Here is a 12,832-nt window from a genome sequence, read left to right as displayed (position 1 = left end):
GCAAACGAACAGATACTTGGGCCGGCGAATCAAATTGAGAACCTGTGATTGCGGCAAACATCAGCATCATACTTTTTGACCTAACTACAACTCCTTACTTATTCAATAATCAAGTGGCGCGATGTATCTCGTAGCGTTTGTTGGCGCAATCCAAGGCAGAAAGCCCAACTGTCGCTGTTCTTGGCGGATGTTGCTCCCATCATTACCACAACTTGCATACCATCTCATCTACTCGTAGGCCTCCTATTACCTCAATGACAGACTGTCTTACAAAGTAGGGTTGAATGACCTTGTTGGTATTCTCGGGTTGCTGGATTGAATCAAAGCTGAGACGGGCAGATAAGGAAATGTCGATTGCAGTATGAACAATATGCCATTAGATGTTGTATAAGCACAAAAGATGTGTCATTGGGTGCCATATACAGGATGTATTAGCCTGGAGTGAACGTATGCAGTAAACCACGAAAGCTCACACGCCGTATCTCGTAAGCATCAACTCCATCACGAATATTATCACCATGATAACACGAAGGCCTAGGCAACCTAAGTATGATATATGTCCTTGCCATGCGCCCTAGAAATGAGGTATATGCACTAATCTTCTGGTCTTCGGACGGAATAGGAATCTTGCTGGATATTGAAGCAAGCCAAGCATGCCCCTTTTTTGTCAGTCGAGAACCAGGGACATATGGCTTCCCTTGTTGGTTCAGCATAACGTCTGTTCTCTTCGATCTGCAGAGAAGACTGTCCCCATATCTGTGCTGCTACCGGCGCGGATGTCTGTAGATGGAACATCGAAGCAACAGTGGCTGGCCATTTGCTGTCCCATTAAGTGACATTCACAACACACCTAGATTGAAACATTTCCCTTGTTCTCCGCTACCTGCAATACGATTCAGTTCTTCATACTAACCAACACGTAGGTAGGCAGGTAGTTGACCACTCAGACATCACCTTGATTACATACGCTGTATATGTATGTTCAGCCGGAATCCTCCTCAGTTCACTCTATCAACACAATACTTACCTTATACTTTGTCAGGTACACTCGCCTTCACATTGATCAATAAGACTCCCCTCATCATCGCCGAGGAGGGGTAACAAAGCTTCAGGAAGGTCAGTAAGAGGTACCTCACACTAGGGACTGACCCGACTTACCCTTGGTTCACTTCAACGTTTTTTTGGTGGTTACCTGCCTTCGTTCCTTCCTCACCATCGTGGGCCCGCTTATACGAGCAGTGTTTACTTACTCTGTTTGTTTTCTGCCACGCCAGGCACCTTCTCGATCTTCTCCCCATTTACCTCTCACAGTTTTGAGGCGGTCCTCTTTCCATCTTCCCTCCTCTCAACCTGTGCTGTGGTCCTTCACATCTGACCTCTCAACAGCTTCAACTTCAACTTCGAGGTCTTCCACCTACAGCCAATACGCAAACAACTCATCCAGCATCACACACATCGTGAAGGTAAGTTCTTTATTTATTTCCTGCTTGATTCTTTGATACCTTGTTCTGGTCTATCAGCTTTCTTCCCTCTTCCAACCTTCACACGCTTCCTCGCATGAGCCTTCACTTCCCAGTCTACGTCAGAGCAGGTAAGATCTGGAGCAGTACACAATCACTTCATTTTTCTTCTTCTTTTCTTTTCTTCTTGCCCTTCCAACCTTCCATGGTCTGGTGTCACATCACTGCATTGTACTTGAAAGTTAGAAGTCAACTTTCTTGAGATCAAATCATCAATACAAATCTTGATTTTCCTTGGCCTCAGGTTTGGCCTCAGGTATATCCTCTGTCCCAATTGCACTCCATCACTTGACCCGAACATCATATTGCCTTGACTGTTGGCAATTTCTGACCAATTCCTGGACACTTGGAGTTCAAGTGTGCTGTTGCAACCCTGGTCCATCCTCATTTCACGTCAATCATCCTGCTGGATGAGGTCAGACGAGTGTCGATCTCATCTACGCCTACCTTACCCGCCCCATCTGTTGTATGCTTGATACTGATCTCATTCTTCGCAGCTTACAGCCTTGAAGATCATCAAGATGTCTGACTGGAACATGCCTAACACTGCGGCTGACCAGTTCAGCGCCGACCAGTTCGGTGCTGGTCAGTCCGCTGGAGTCAGCTATTTTGGTGGCGGCCAGTTTGACGACGGCCAAACCAATGGCTTTGGTGGAGGTGACCAAGGTTTTGGTGCTACTGATGGAGGCCATGGTGGTGGCGGAGGAGCTTGCTACAACTGTGGTCAGGATGGGTAAGTATTTCGCAATCCGGTGATTTCAACTCTGTTGAACTTCCTGGCTGACCTCTCCAAGCCATAACAAAGCCGATTGCCCAGAGCCTCGTGTGATTCGTTGCCGTCACTGCAACGAAGAGGGACACTACATTTCTCAGTGCCCTGATCCCACTTGCCCTCCCCAGGAGCCCCGAGAGTTCACGGGTGAATGCCGCAGCTGTGGCCAGCAGGGACACAGAGCTGCCGACTGCCCTGATCGTGGCCCTATGATTTGCAACAACTGCAAGCGAGAAGGTAAGATTCGTTGTTTTATACTTATTCCGATCTCATCTAACCATTTTCCTCATCATAGGTCATGCAGTTGTGGACTGCAAGAATCCTCGCGCTGTCGACCGCGTTGATGTCCTGGATGTCGCCGCCGAGGCTGCCTGGGAGATGATTGTAGAGGGCGCAAAGATCCGAGACCTGGATGATGTCAAGGAGGGCGTCCAATGCTACGTCAAGTCTACTCCTGAGATCACCTACCAGGAGTTGGAGACCGCATTCCGTAACCAAGACATCGGAGTGTACATCATCGCTGTCGAGAAGCCCGCCATGCTTGGCGCATTGACCAACATGGATTTCCAGGGCAACTTGGGTAAGAAGTACCAAGTCACGTACCGCTTCGATGCCCGCGCTGCCCGGCCTCGCGAGGCAGCTCTCTGGCCCAAGGACGCTGAGAAGAACATGGCCCGCCTGACCGACGCAGGTGAGCCCGTCAATCGTGGCCTGACCAAGTGCAACAACTGTGACAAGTATGGTCACATGACCAAGAACTGCCCTGAGGAGAAGAGAACGAAAAGGAGAAAATGAAGATCATCTGTTTCAACTGCAGTGAGGAGGGACACCGAGTCCGAGACTGTAAGTTTTCTGCTGACCTACGTTATTCACAAAACAGTACTGACCAACTGCAGGCCCTACTCCTAGAGTCGACAGATTCGCCTGCAAGAACTGCGGCCAGTCTGGCCACAAGGTCGCAGACTGTACTGAGCCCCCGAACCTGGATAACGTCGAATGCCGCAAATGTGGCGAGAGTAAGTCCAATACATATCTAACCTAACCAAAGCTAATATATGCCAGTGGGACATTTCTCCCGCGACTGCCCTCAGGGTGGTGGCGGCGGCGGCGGCGGCTGTCACAACTGTGGCCAGGAAGGTCATCGTGCTCGAGACTGCACGGAGGAGAAGAAGATCATGTGTCGCAACTGTGATGGTGAGGGCCATGTCTCTCGTGATTGCCCTGAGCCAAAGAACATGGCCAAGGTCCAGTGCCGTAACTGTGACGAGTTTGGTCACGAGTCCCGAGGCTGCCCCAAGCCCCGCGATAGTAAGTTTGGCTTATTCCCCCAAGCTCAAGTCGAATAACAATACTGACCCTGTCCATAGTCAGTCGTGTCAAGTGCTCTAACTGCGGTGAGATGGGTCACTTCAAGTCTCGATGCAGCAACCCTACTGTTGATCCGAATTCCGCCATGGATCCCAGTGGCTTCGGTTCTGGTGATGCCGGCGGCGGCTTTGCGGGTGCAGCCAACGACACTGGCTTTGGCGGTGCAGCCGACACCAACAACACCGGCTTTGGTGGTGGTGACTGGCAGTCATCTGGAGGTGCTGTTTCGGCTTGGTAGATTACTTGCTCCGGCTCTATGATTCGATCTGGATTCAAGTCGACTTGTTGACAGGGGAAGTCCACTCGTGAACCCATTGGTGGTTCCATTAGTGAAACCATTGGCGATTCCAGGAGTGATCTTATTGCTGCGGTTTACACGAGGACTTCGAGGTTGATAGTTCAAATAGTTGCCCAATTGAGTTCATGAATTCTGAAGTTATATGGTTCCTTCTTCTATGATGCACAGGAATGAATTCCCGCTCCCAATGGCTAGCAAGATAACCCCCGGCCTGTTTAAGAAGCTGGTTTCCGGCTTCACCAGCGCATACCAGCATCGGGAATGATGATGGCCGCAAACCTGGTTTGTTTATCCATCGGCTCATGGAGTTAGAGTCAACGGGTGATGGAGATAACTAGCATTCGGTTAGTTGCATAATGCGGCCGAGACGCATGCAGTTTCAGGGCCAGGAGCCAATTGCCACTTGCCAATTGCCAGCGATCCTAGTAGCTAAAAGTGCCCCTCACTGCCCCTCCAGGCATCAAGTAAACAAGGAGGGCATCTAAGCTACCGTCTTTTGGCCTCAACCCCCTTTTCTTTTCTCATAGCTGCTTCTAACTAAGCCTTTCTTTCTGTCGCCTCGCTTACTTTCTCTTACCATACTTCATAGCAAAGCGTTTCCGTTGCAGAGAGCACACCGGCATGTCTCTTACCACCGAGAAGATCCTAGCAGCGTCGCCTGCCACCACTCGCGGCCAACCCACACAGCTCTCGTGCGATCCCAAGGGCGAGAGGTTAGCCTATGCTGTAAGCCAAGGAGGACATGAAACTACGACCCCAATCGGCTTGCAAACTAACAAGTTCTCTGCAGTCAGGCAAATCCGTGTTCCTTCGCTCCATCGACGATCCTTCGCAAACCAAGCAATATGTTGGACACACCGCCGCAACGACCGTAGCCCGCTTCTCGCCCTCGGGCTTCTACGTGGCGTCGGGTGATGCCTCGGGCATGGTGCGTGTGTGGGATGCCGTCGAGGCCGTCAATACCAAGGGCGAGTACGCCATTATTAGCGGACGTATCAACGACATCGCCTGGGACGGCGACTCGCAGCGCATCATCGCCGTGGGCGACGGCCGCGAGCGCTTCGGCCACTGCATCACCGCCGACAGCGGCAACAGCGTCGGCGAGGTCTCGGGCCACTCCAAGGTCGTCAACAGCGTCGCCATCCGCCCCATGCGGCCCCTGCGCGCCGCCACCGCCAGCGACGACATGGCCGTCTGCTTCCTGCACGGCGCCCCCTTCAAGTTCAACTCCAAGCACAGCGGCGTCCACAAGGGCTTCGTCTTCGGCACCGCCTTCTCGCCCGACGGCAACACCCTGGTCACCGTCGGTGCCGACAAGAAGATCCAGCTGTACGACGGCAAGACGGGCGAGCCCACGCGCAGCTTCGGCGAGGGCGAACACACCGGCAGCGTCTTCGCTGTCAGCTGGGCCCCGGACTCGAAGCGCCTGGTGACGGTCAGCGCCGACCAGACGGTCAAGGTTTGGGACGTCGAGGCCGGCAAGTGCACGCAGTCATGGCGCCTCGGCGGTGACGGCGTGAGCGTGGGCGATCAGCAGGTCGGCGTCGTCTGGACGCCGAGAAGCGACGGTCTGATCATCAGCTTGAGCCTCGACGGAAACCTGAACTACTGGCAAGACGGTAACTCGACACCTACCAAGGTGGTTCAGGGGCACAACAAAAGCATCACCGCTATGGGCACAGACAACGAGGGTAAGGGCCAAACGCTCTGGACCGGCAGCTTCGAAGGCCGGGTCTGCAAATGGGACGTTTCGTCAGGGGTTGGCGCTGCCGTTGACGGCCAGAGCCACACCAACCAAGTCACACACTTTACCTCCAGCTCTGGTCGTGCATACAGTGTAGGCTGGGATGACACCCTCCGTATCATCGACGAATCCGCAAACACCTTCGCAGGCGGCTCCCTCAAGATCCCTGCCCAACCAAAGGGCGTGGCCACTGCAGAGGGCCGTGTCTATGTCGCTACTCCCAGCAGTGTCGAGATCTACGTCAAGGATGCCCACGTCGCCTCCTTCCCCATCAGCGATGCCCAGCCTACCGCCATTGCCGCACACGGCTCCCAGGTTGCTGTCGGCACCGACTCCAACGCCGTGAGGCTTTACAAGGTCGACGGCAGCAACCAGCTGACGCTCGCGGGCGAGGCCAAGAACAGCACGGCCCAGATCTCGGCCCTGGCCTTCTCCAAGGACGGCTCGCACGTGGCGGGCGGCAACAGCTCCGGCAAGATCTACGCCTACAAGACGGCGGACATGTCCATCGCCACGGACCGCTGGTCCGCCCACACCGCGCGTGTTACCAGCATAGCGTGGAACGAGGAGGGCACGCACGCGGCCAGCGGCGCCCTGGACACCAACGTCTATGTGTGGAGCATGGCCAAGCCGGGAAGCCGGGTCAAGTCGCTGAACGCGCACAAGGACGGCGTGAACGGCGTGTGCTGGGTCGACGGCGGCAAGAAGGTCGCTAGTACGGGCGGTGATGCCGCCATCAAGATCTGGGGTGTCAGCGGTCTGCAATGAGATACCATCTAGACTTATCTATCCATGTTAATAGGATGGATTTGGCCTAGCAGTAGAACGAGCGCTACAGTACGTACGCATTGGGGCTCTATAGAAACTTTGCAGAGGTTTCTGCGGTATGCAGATGTAGTAGATGAAATCATGAGACCCACGAAGAACATGCGCATATGAGATTTGATAAGACTTGAGCCCTTTCATCTTGAAAAGTTGCAAACACATTACATACAGAAGAAGATGATAGTTCAGTATTCCGGCCCAACCGGGAATTGTGTTTTCTTTTCGTTGCACTTGAGTGACTGATCTCAGTGCATTGTCGTGTAGCTATCTGGGGAAAGGACATGATAGGGCTACTCCCAGGTCCTCGGAACCTATAGTTCATCGCAGACAACAACAACATTCCCCAAACCTTTTCTCGGACTGCCACCATCAGTCCATAACATCGGAGCAAATCCGAGCAAGATCGAGATTTCCTTCCTTCCGTCTCTGCTTCTGTAGCTAAGAGTTGCTCGTGGCAATAACGTGCCACACGATGTTGACTCAACTACGTGTCACGACGCTAAGCAACCTTCGTCGAATGCTTTAGCCAACGTACAAACGGGTCATGGAGTCGAATCTGTCGTCAACCTCCTGCCAATAGCGCGTGCGTCGCAAGACTTCAGGATCGGTCTCCTGGAAGCCGTCGTCTTGGCCGAGGTCGCCGAACAGACTGTCAAAGACGTCCCGCTGGCGCTGTTCATGCTCATCAACTAGGCCATCGTCTTGATTGGCTCCATCATCGGCTTGATTGGCTCTGCCGTCGTCATGGTTGGTTCTACCGAACAGACGGCCAAAGAAACCCGGCGACTCGTTCTCAGGGACAGGCACATGCGTGACCGTGCTGGTTCCATCACCGTTGTCGAAGAGAACTCGCTTGAGCTTGGGCTTGGGCGAGTAGGTCTTCTCCGCGTCGGAGTCGGCATCTTCATCAGACTCTTGGTCGGAGTTGCCTGCAGGACCTTCATGAGGCTGATCGTCATAATCGGGGCCAAGATCGTCGGCAGTCATGACATCCCAAAAGTAGCGGAGGGGACCGCGCAGGTACTCTGACAGTGTGCCTACGAAAGTCGTTCCAGGGGCGGTGGGCGAATCGGTTTCAGTAGCATCCTCCGACTTCTAGTCGTTGGTTTCTACGCGGGCCAGTTAGCATTGATCCTCATCACATTGGATGATAATATACACTTACTACCGCTTCCGCCACGCCAGGTTCCGTTGACAACATCTTGCGTGATCTGTTCCAGACCACGGTTCTCACTGCCGCGAGGGGGCTTGGGAGGGTAGGCAGCAGGCATGAAAGTAGCCGACTGCTTGATAGCTTCATGGATTTTGCTGTAGAGGTGGTGTAAGTAACGGCACTTGGCGAGAAAAAAGAAGAAAAATGATAGAAAAACATACCCGAGTTCGCCGTGGATGAGCCAGCCCTTCTTCGCAAACTCTTCGGCCATCTCCATCTGATGATTGCCCATCAAGTCCGTATTGGGGACAGCAATCACTCTGGTGTTGACCTTAAGAGCATCCATGATGGTACCGGCGCCTAAAAGAAATCATGAGTCAGAGAACAAGCAGTGTGAAGGAAGTGCTTGTCGTGGTAACTAACCTGCATGAGTGATAATGAGGCCGGTGTGTCGCTTGCGTGGTCCGTCAGAAGGAGCACACTCTCGCATGTACTCCATGATGTTGCTCTCAACAGAGAAGCCGGACATGAGAACGGCAGGGTCGCTGGGTCTGATGGCCTCAAAGTGCTCAAAGTCAGGTCCGCACTGAACAATTATCGAGTCGAAACCTTGCGCTGCAAGAGCGGCAACAACCTCGGGCGAGACCACCTCATCAATCAGACTGCGGAAGCTTGCCGTGGCTCCGACGGTCACGAAGCAAGTCTTGCCGGGGATCTGGTCCTCGTCGGCGGGCGCCATCGTCACGATGTTGCTTTGGTGGTAGTAGATACTGTCCCGCTCTGCGCTGGACTTGATGTACGGGCCGAGCTCGTGGCCGGGGTTAGCGACAGCGTCAGCAAAGAAGTTTGAGGTCTTGGAGTAAGAGTCTTCGTTCTCTTTGGGCATGACCAAGATCCAGTCGCCTTCGGGAGATTCGTTCTATGAAAATAATATCCTGATCAGTACATGAGTGAACTTGGAGTGACAGAGCATCTGCACTGCACGGTGGGCGTGTAATGGGAAACAAGGTCCGTGCACGGGGCTGCTAAATAGAGGGTCCGTGCGCGACTAGCGCGGTAAAAATAGGTTCGTGCGCGGTATATACTATAGCATACAACGCTAGGTCCGTGCGCAATATATAGCGCAATACGATAGAGAGACTTACCTGGTATGCCATGATAGCGTTGGTGGGTAGTAGCAGACGGCGGGACAGGAGGATGTGGCGGTGAAGAGAAAAGGTTGTGGCTTTTTTCAAAAGGTGTGGCGTTTTTAAATCGAATTTTGACAGTGGGGTGGCCCCCCACCTGGGATGCGGCTCATCACGCCTACTTAGGCACCTGGCACATGTACTTCAGGCATTCAACTCCTCCAGGGCTCAACAGTGCTGTTAGCTGGGCATATCTTCTTCACCTGCTACAAGTGATCTCAGTGGTAGCAATCTACCATCAACACAACTCCAAAGAACCAGAACATTGCTTAGAATCGTAGCAGTGACAACTGGTCGTCTATTAAGGTCACAATCAAGGCATGTTCTGACGGACCTGGTTAGAGATGCGAGCTTTGCGCCATATGCTAATGCCCAACACCTAATACATAATCCCATACGACCAAGATCTACCAAAAGCCATCGAGTATGGGATCAGGGGCCAGTCCCACGAAATTAGATTTCTCGATCTTGGCCTTGTTCTATCCTTATGCAAGAAGTACTATACTCTCTACCTACTTACTAACACGACCTCGTACGTTTTCTCTTTAAAACAACAAGATAGAGATTGTTCGATTTCTTTTAAATCTGAAGTTCAATTTGCTCCTTAGCACTATAAACAGCTATGTCCGGTTCAAGAACGGTGGTTTGATAACCAAGAGGCGTATTCTATTTTCCCAGTTACCAAATCTACTGTTTGGAATACTCATTGGTCTTGCAATCTCCTTGTAGGTCCATGGTAGGGGCTATAGCCACTATACCCATTCTGAAGTGGTTCAAGCAAATTGCAATCAAGCCGGGTGAACGTATTCTTTCCAGACCATGGTAATAATGTTTTCCTTGTCCTGCGAGCTTCTGACTCTTGACCTTCTTGGTGACGAGTCAGGTTCTCAGATTCCTACCAGCGGAAGTGGCCTCACAGCGGACCGTTGATAGCTTGAGCAAGATGGTCAACAGAGGAGTTGGCATCCTGAATACCTCTATATCCACGATCAAGACGCAGATCACGAGCGTATATTAGATGGAGAGAAAGATCGGAGGGAAGGCGGACAGGGCACGGGGGGCCGAAATCAGGAAATTGGAGAAGGGCCTCTCTGATGTCCGCAAGATTGTGGATGATCTCCAGCAGACGATGACCGCAATGGAACGCTGTTATGCCAGCAGTAAGTAAGGACTTCCTGGATCCGTCAATGAGAACGAGGCCACCACTAGTATCGTGCAGGTGGCGTTCCTCTAGGTTTAACCGTGTCCGTACGGATCCATTCTCATGCAAAGCCCACTCAAGCTCGTCCATCTCATATCGGAGCATCGCGAGTGGCTTCGTTCATGCCAATCCATTCTACTCCGGTCGCGCCCAAAGAACCCAAGCGTGAAGTCAATAGAATTGGACGCCATGGTTAGAAACCCACATCAAGCTAAAGACTGGGGTGGTTCTGTTAGTCAAAAGGCCGAGAGACATGAAGCCCAGAGAAGCCGACAGAATGGACTGATGAGGACATCTACAAGTTCATCGACTTGATGTATGTAGTCGCCTAGGGGTAAAGAAAGGCATGATTACATAATGCCCAGAACCCCAGTCAAACTTCCAATTCAGCCAATTAGATATTTCCTCGAAAAGCAGTGCACCCAAGCTCCCAATTGGTCACAATGTTGGAATCAGGACCCACCCATTTTTTTAACCAGGAACGACCTGTAACAGTGCCGCCGGGCCGGAAATACCCTGACAACCGTGAAAATTTGTCATGGGGCTTGGAGTGAATGACCGAATTCCACCATTGATAAGGACAGCCTCGTTTGCAAAAGCCCATTGACAGCCATGGCCTTTGCGGTACGGTCGTTGCGGGCCGGTCTGCGCTCCTGCAGCAGACAGCCCACAGCTAATCGGAACATTGCGCCTCCACGAACCATCTACGCCAGACGGGCTATTTCGACTACCCCGACGCGGCGCGCTGACGACAAGGACAAGAGCCAGCCAGAAAACGTTCCGGCAGAGAAGGCTCCGGCAGAGCAGGCCCCGGTAGAGCAGGCCCCGGCCGCTCAGTCGAACGAACCGGTCGTCAACACCGCCGAGCTCCGGAACTCGCTGAAGACCGATGTGGTGCCCAACGAGATCCAAGGGCTGATGCGGAAGCGCAACCCGCTATACTACAAGCCCAACAAGGAGCAACGGGAGGCCGAGGCCGAACTGCTCCAGACGTACGAGGACCAGACTGACTTCACGCCCGAACAAAAGGCAGTCTTCGACGAACTGGAGAAGGAGATCGACGAATTGGACACTGCCTTGACCGAGGCCACCGAGGTGCCCAAGAAGATGAAGAAGGAGACATTCTGGGGAGAGGACGAGGAGGACCCAGATATGTTGGTCGAGGACATTGACGACGAGGAGCCGGCCGACGATGATATCGTGAGCTCGGCCCACGGAAAGCTCGAGGAGTTCCGCGAGCATAGAGAATATGCCCGTGTTGCGGCGTGGCAGATGCCTCTGCTCTCCAGTCAGTGCTGCCCAGTAACCCCCGCCCCCTTGAACCCGCTACCAACTTGAGTTTAAAAGCTGACTTCACATCCTCCTGGCCACAGAGCTTACACGAAAATTCGAGCCTCCTACTGCGGAGCAATGCCTGCGGTTCCGGTACACGACCTACATGGGCGAGGAGCACCCGGCTGCAAGCAAGGTGGTGGTCGAGTTCTCGCCGCGCGATCTGCCCCTGAACGAGGCCCAGCAGCTGAAGCTCAAGAAGCTCCTGGGCGCGCGCTGGAACCCGGAAACCGACATCGCCAAGATGAGCTGCGAGCAGTTTGACCATCAGGCTCAGAACAAGCGGTATCTAGGAGATCTCGTGGAAAAGCTCGTCGCTCAAGCCAAGGTAAGAAAATTGGATTGGTATTACACTATAGTGGACGAGGTTGCACAGTTTTACTAATTTCAAACTACGAATGATTTAGGACAAAACCGATATGTTTGAAGATATCCCCTTGGATACCAGGCATCACCAGATTAAGGTCCGGCCAAAGTTCCCCAAGGAGTGGTGCCTGACGGAAGAACGCGCGCGGCAGCTGGACGAAGCGAGGGAGAAGTCGCTTCTTCTCGACCAGGCGAAGGAGGAGGCCGGCCAGTTGGTCGACGGGAACGAGAGGGTCGACAAGTTCTTCGCCGAGCCCGCCATGGTGAGCCTGCGGATACCCGAGCACCTGAACGTCAAGAAATCACCGCGAGCGTCCAGGTAACAAATAGCATAATATGCCTTGTTGTTAGACGATAAAAAGGGAGATACAGGCCGTGATAGAAGCTTTACGCTTGTATGATAGCGAACGGACCAAGCCAAGGGGGGTAGTGGCTCTCCCCGTTGTACAAATGTAACACTATACTGGCATCTTTGCATTGCAGATGGGTTAGATCATGACATGAACAGGTCCGTTGAACGTAACTGCATGTATATGAATGCTCATTGATGATCATGTCCATATTTTCTAGAGTTGACAAAGTTAATGCGCTGAGGTTGCATTTCATAGCGCATTCACTGTGACGTATGTAGGTTCAATATGATTCAACTCATCATCTGCTGTACTCAGGTATGCAAATTATGCAAATTGTTATGGCAAGAATGACCTGTCGACGACCGCTGGACGACGAGAAAAACAACACCGGAGCATTTCGCTCGAAGCAACACTGGTAAGCGCAGCGGTTGGTTTCACGTATTCAAATATCCCCCACTTTCTCGGCTGTTAAAGCCGAGGTACAACAAGATGAGGATGGGGAAAAGACTTTGAGAAGATTCACACGAGGTTGGAGAAGGCTGAGGCATAAGGGGTATCGACTTTCATCATCATTACTTTGCGCCAAAGAATGGATTCGCAATGGTTCGCCTGGCTATGGTACAAGGTCCGGAAAACCATCTCTCCTAGCAAAAACAAAGTCCGAGGGCATATGCGCGCAAAATTCCGAGACGAGTAAATGCAGAATATGTCTA

At 52.6% G+C, this 12,832-nt stretch overlaps 5 protein-coding genes across 5 annotated transcripts; 3 read left to right on the top strand and 2 right to left on the bottom strand.

The window, feature by feature from the left end:
* Nucleotides 1-2,041: 2,041 nt before the first annotated feature.
* On the top strand, nucleotides 2,042-3,898 carry PG994_011170 (uncharacterized protein; the record flags this gene model as incomplete). Its single annotated transcript, XM_066862579.1, has 7 exons — nucleotides 2,042-2,253; nucleotides 2,315-2,529; nucleotides 2,588-3,034; nucleotides 3,061-3,135; nucleotides 3,189-3,308; nucleotides 3,355-3,600; nucleotides 3,660-3,898. The coding sequence occupies 7 exons, from the start codon at nucleotides 2,042-2,044 to the stop codon at nucleotides 3,896-3,898; spliced, it is 1,554 nt and encodes a 517-aa protein (XP_066711689.1).
* Nucleotides 3,899-4,579: 681 nt separating this feature from the next.
* On the top strand, nucleotides 4,580-6,470 carry PG994_011169 (WD domain-containing protein; the record flags this gene model as incomplete). Its single annotated transcript, XM_066862578.1, has 2 exons — nucleotides 4,580-4,684; nucleotides 4,749-6,470. 2 exons carry the CDS (start codon nucleotides 4,580-4,582, stop codon nucleotides 6,468-6,470), a joined length of 1,827 nt encoding a protein of 608 aa, XP_066711688.1.
* Nucleotides 6,471-7,049: 579 nt separating this feature from the next.
* Nucleotides 7,050-8,837, bottom strand: PG994_011168 (UDP-N-acetylglucosamine transferase subunit alg13; the record flags this gene model as incomplete). Its single annotated transcript, XM_066862577.1, has 5 exons — nucleotides 7,050-7,564; nucleotides 7,693-7,835; nucleotides 7,902-8,040; nucleotides 8,104-8,599; nucleotides 8,826-8,837. 5 exons carry the CDS (start codon nucleotides 8,835-8,837, stop codon nucleotides 7,050-7,052), a joined length of 1,305 nt encoding a protein of 434 aa, XP_066711687.1.
* A 943-nt stretch (nucleotides 8,838-9,780) lies between these two features.
* On the bottom strand, nucleotides 9,781-10,173 carry PG994_011167 (uncharacterized protein; the record flags this gene model as incomplete). Its single annotated transcript, XM_066862576.1, has 1 exon — nucleotides 9,781-10,173. One exon carries the CDS (start codon nucleotides 10,171-10,173, stop codon nucleotides 9,781-9,783), a length of 393 nt encoding a protein of 130 aa, XP_066711686.1.
* Nucleotides 10,174-10,680: 507 nt separating this feature from the next.
* On the top strand, nucleotides 10,681-12,089 carry PG994_011166 (mitochondrial 37S ribosomal protein mS35; the record flags this gene model as incomplete). The annotated part of the gene is made up of 3 exons (XM_066862575.1): nucleotides 10,681-11,356; nucleotides 11,442-11,728; nucleotides 11,808-12,089. 3 exons carry the CDS (start codon nucleotides 10,681-10,683, stop codon nucleotides 12,087-12,089), a joined length of 1,245 nt encoding a protein of 414 aa, XP_066711685.1.
* Between the last annotated feature and the right edge of the window lie 743 nt (nucleotides 12,090-12,832).

Source organism: Apiospora phragmitis (assembly GCF_038363925.1).
Source record: "Apiospora phragmitis strain CBS 135458 chromosome Unknown utg000010l:1.0-9815664.0:1.0-9183399.0, whole genome shotgun sequence".
Lineage (NCBI taxonomy): Eukaryota > Fungi > Ascomycota > Sordariomycetes > Amphisphaeriales > Apiosporaceae > Apiospora > Apiospora phragmitis.
This window is presented reverse-complemented; position numbering and strand designations above follow the sequence as displayed.